Source organism: Ipomoea nil, unplaced genomic scaffold (genome assembly GCF_001879475.1).
Source record: "Ipomoea nil cultivar Tokyo-kokei standard unplaced genomic scaffold, Asagao_1.1 scaffold3054, whole genome shotgun sequence".
Classification (NCBI taxonomy): Eukaryota; Viridiplantae; Streptophyta; class Magnoliopsida; order Solanales; family Convolvulaceae; genus Ipomoea; species Ipomoea nil.
In genome coordinates this window covers 521,714-523,372 of record NW_017619482.1, presented here as the reverse complement: position 1 = coordinate 523,372, position 1,659 = coordinate 521,714, and the positions used below count along the sequence as shown (strand labels likewise).

Here is a 1,659-nt window from a genome sequence, read left to right as displayed (position 1 = left end):
CTTTATGCACATGTCATTCCATAAACCCAAATGTCATTCTATAAGTCCAAGACCACTTTTTGTGGAGATAATTCAAATGTATTTTTTTTTCTTTAAAAGTCCGAAGTTTAGAAATGCTGAAAAACATTAAAGACCCATACGATATATATACATTTAAAATTTTATTTATGGCTCAAATGATTTTTTTTTATTCTGAAGTCCAATAATTGACCCACGGCCCGCAGCATTTGCTTTATTCATCCCTTCTCGCTTCTGAAGCATTTGAGAGAGAGAAAAATTATATGTAGAGGCTTGCATTAATTGCACTGTTTCAGATATCGAATAGGCTTTCATCGAAAATTTAATTAATATTGTAATCCCAAGAAGCACCATAAATAACAAAAACATATCAAATAAACTTTCATTGTAAAGCCAGAGATTTAATTGATATTGCATCGTTTCATATTTTCTATTAATCGGGAATCAGAATCCTTAATCCTAATATCATAATATTTAATAACTCCATTAATTCAATAAATGTAATCCTTTGTTATGGGCGAGAAAAACATAGCTATTTTATTTTTCAAATGTTTGTGTTTTTTTTTTTTTTTTTTTTTTTTAGTAAAGAATGTTGTGGTTATTTTATATTTATAGCTAGTAATAATAATAATAATGTTGGTAATTAATTGTAATATCAATCTAAACTATATGGTTTGGGAAGTAACATTAATTACTTCCCAAATCATATAGCTTTATTATAGTTTAGATAATTCAGTCAATACTGCATACAAGTGACCTCTTCATTCCCAGGATGAATATTCCGGCAATCTTCTCCGACGCCGACCACGGAACTCACAAACGCATTAATCCGCCGCATCGCCGCAACCAAGGCTTCTTCCGACATGTTGGCGAAATAGACGCGGAACCAACCGGGTTCGCTGCAATGAAAAGAGGCTCCGAGGGAGACATTCGGCCCAGCATCACACAGTATTTTCATCCAAATCTCCATTTCTGCTTCAAAGGTGTTGAAGCTCAGCAAATGCCTCATGTCCACCCAGCAAAACAATCCCGCATTTCCCTCCAAACACCGAATACCGAAACCGTCGAGCCATGAAACGATGGTTTCTATCCTTTTCTTCAGTCTTCTCCCACTCTCCTCTACGTAGTTTTCCGTGAATTTCATGTAGAGAAAGGAGATAAAAGACCATTTTGCCCCTCAGAGTTTAGACTAAATGTTGGACTAAATTTTTCGGCCAAATTTGACCGGAAATTTGGCCGGAGTGACTAAAATTGACAAAAATTACATACTCAAGGTACTAACTTGACACTTTTAAAAGTTAGGTGCTGAAATTAACAAAGCCCCTATAGTCGTGTGACCAAAATTGAAATTTTCTCTACTAAATTACTAACACCTATAATAATTACTAGTTATGACACGCGCTTTGCGCGATTAGACCAATGCCCAATGTGTATTTATAAATTAGTGTTTCTTAATTGGTTAAAGTATTCACATAATATAATGATGAGAGAGAGAAAAATGCGAAATTAATAAAAGATATAGAAATAGTCTTGGTGATTATATATTGTAATAAAAGATAAAGAAATTTGAAATACTCCGAGCATTTAAAATTCATGTATACTTTATTTATTGTCAAGTACTCTATAGTTCGTCTGGACAGG

General features: G+C 33.6%; 1 protein-coding gene across 1 annotated transcript; it reads right to left on the bottom strand.

The window, feature by feature from the left end:
• Positions 1-754: 754 nt before the first annotated feature.
• LOC109163963 (1-aminocyclopropane-1-carboxylate synthase 3-like) lies at positions 755-1,162 on the bottom strand. Its single transcript, XM_019312697.1, has one exon. The coding sequence runs from the start codon at positions 1,160-1,162 to the stop codon at positions 755-757; it is 408 nt and encodes a 135-aa protein (XP_019168242.1).
• Between the last annotated feature and the right edge of the window lie 497 nt (positions 1,163-1,659).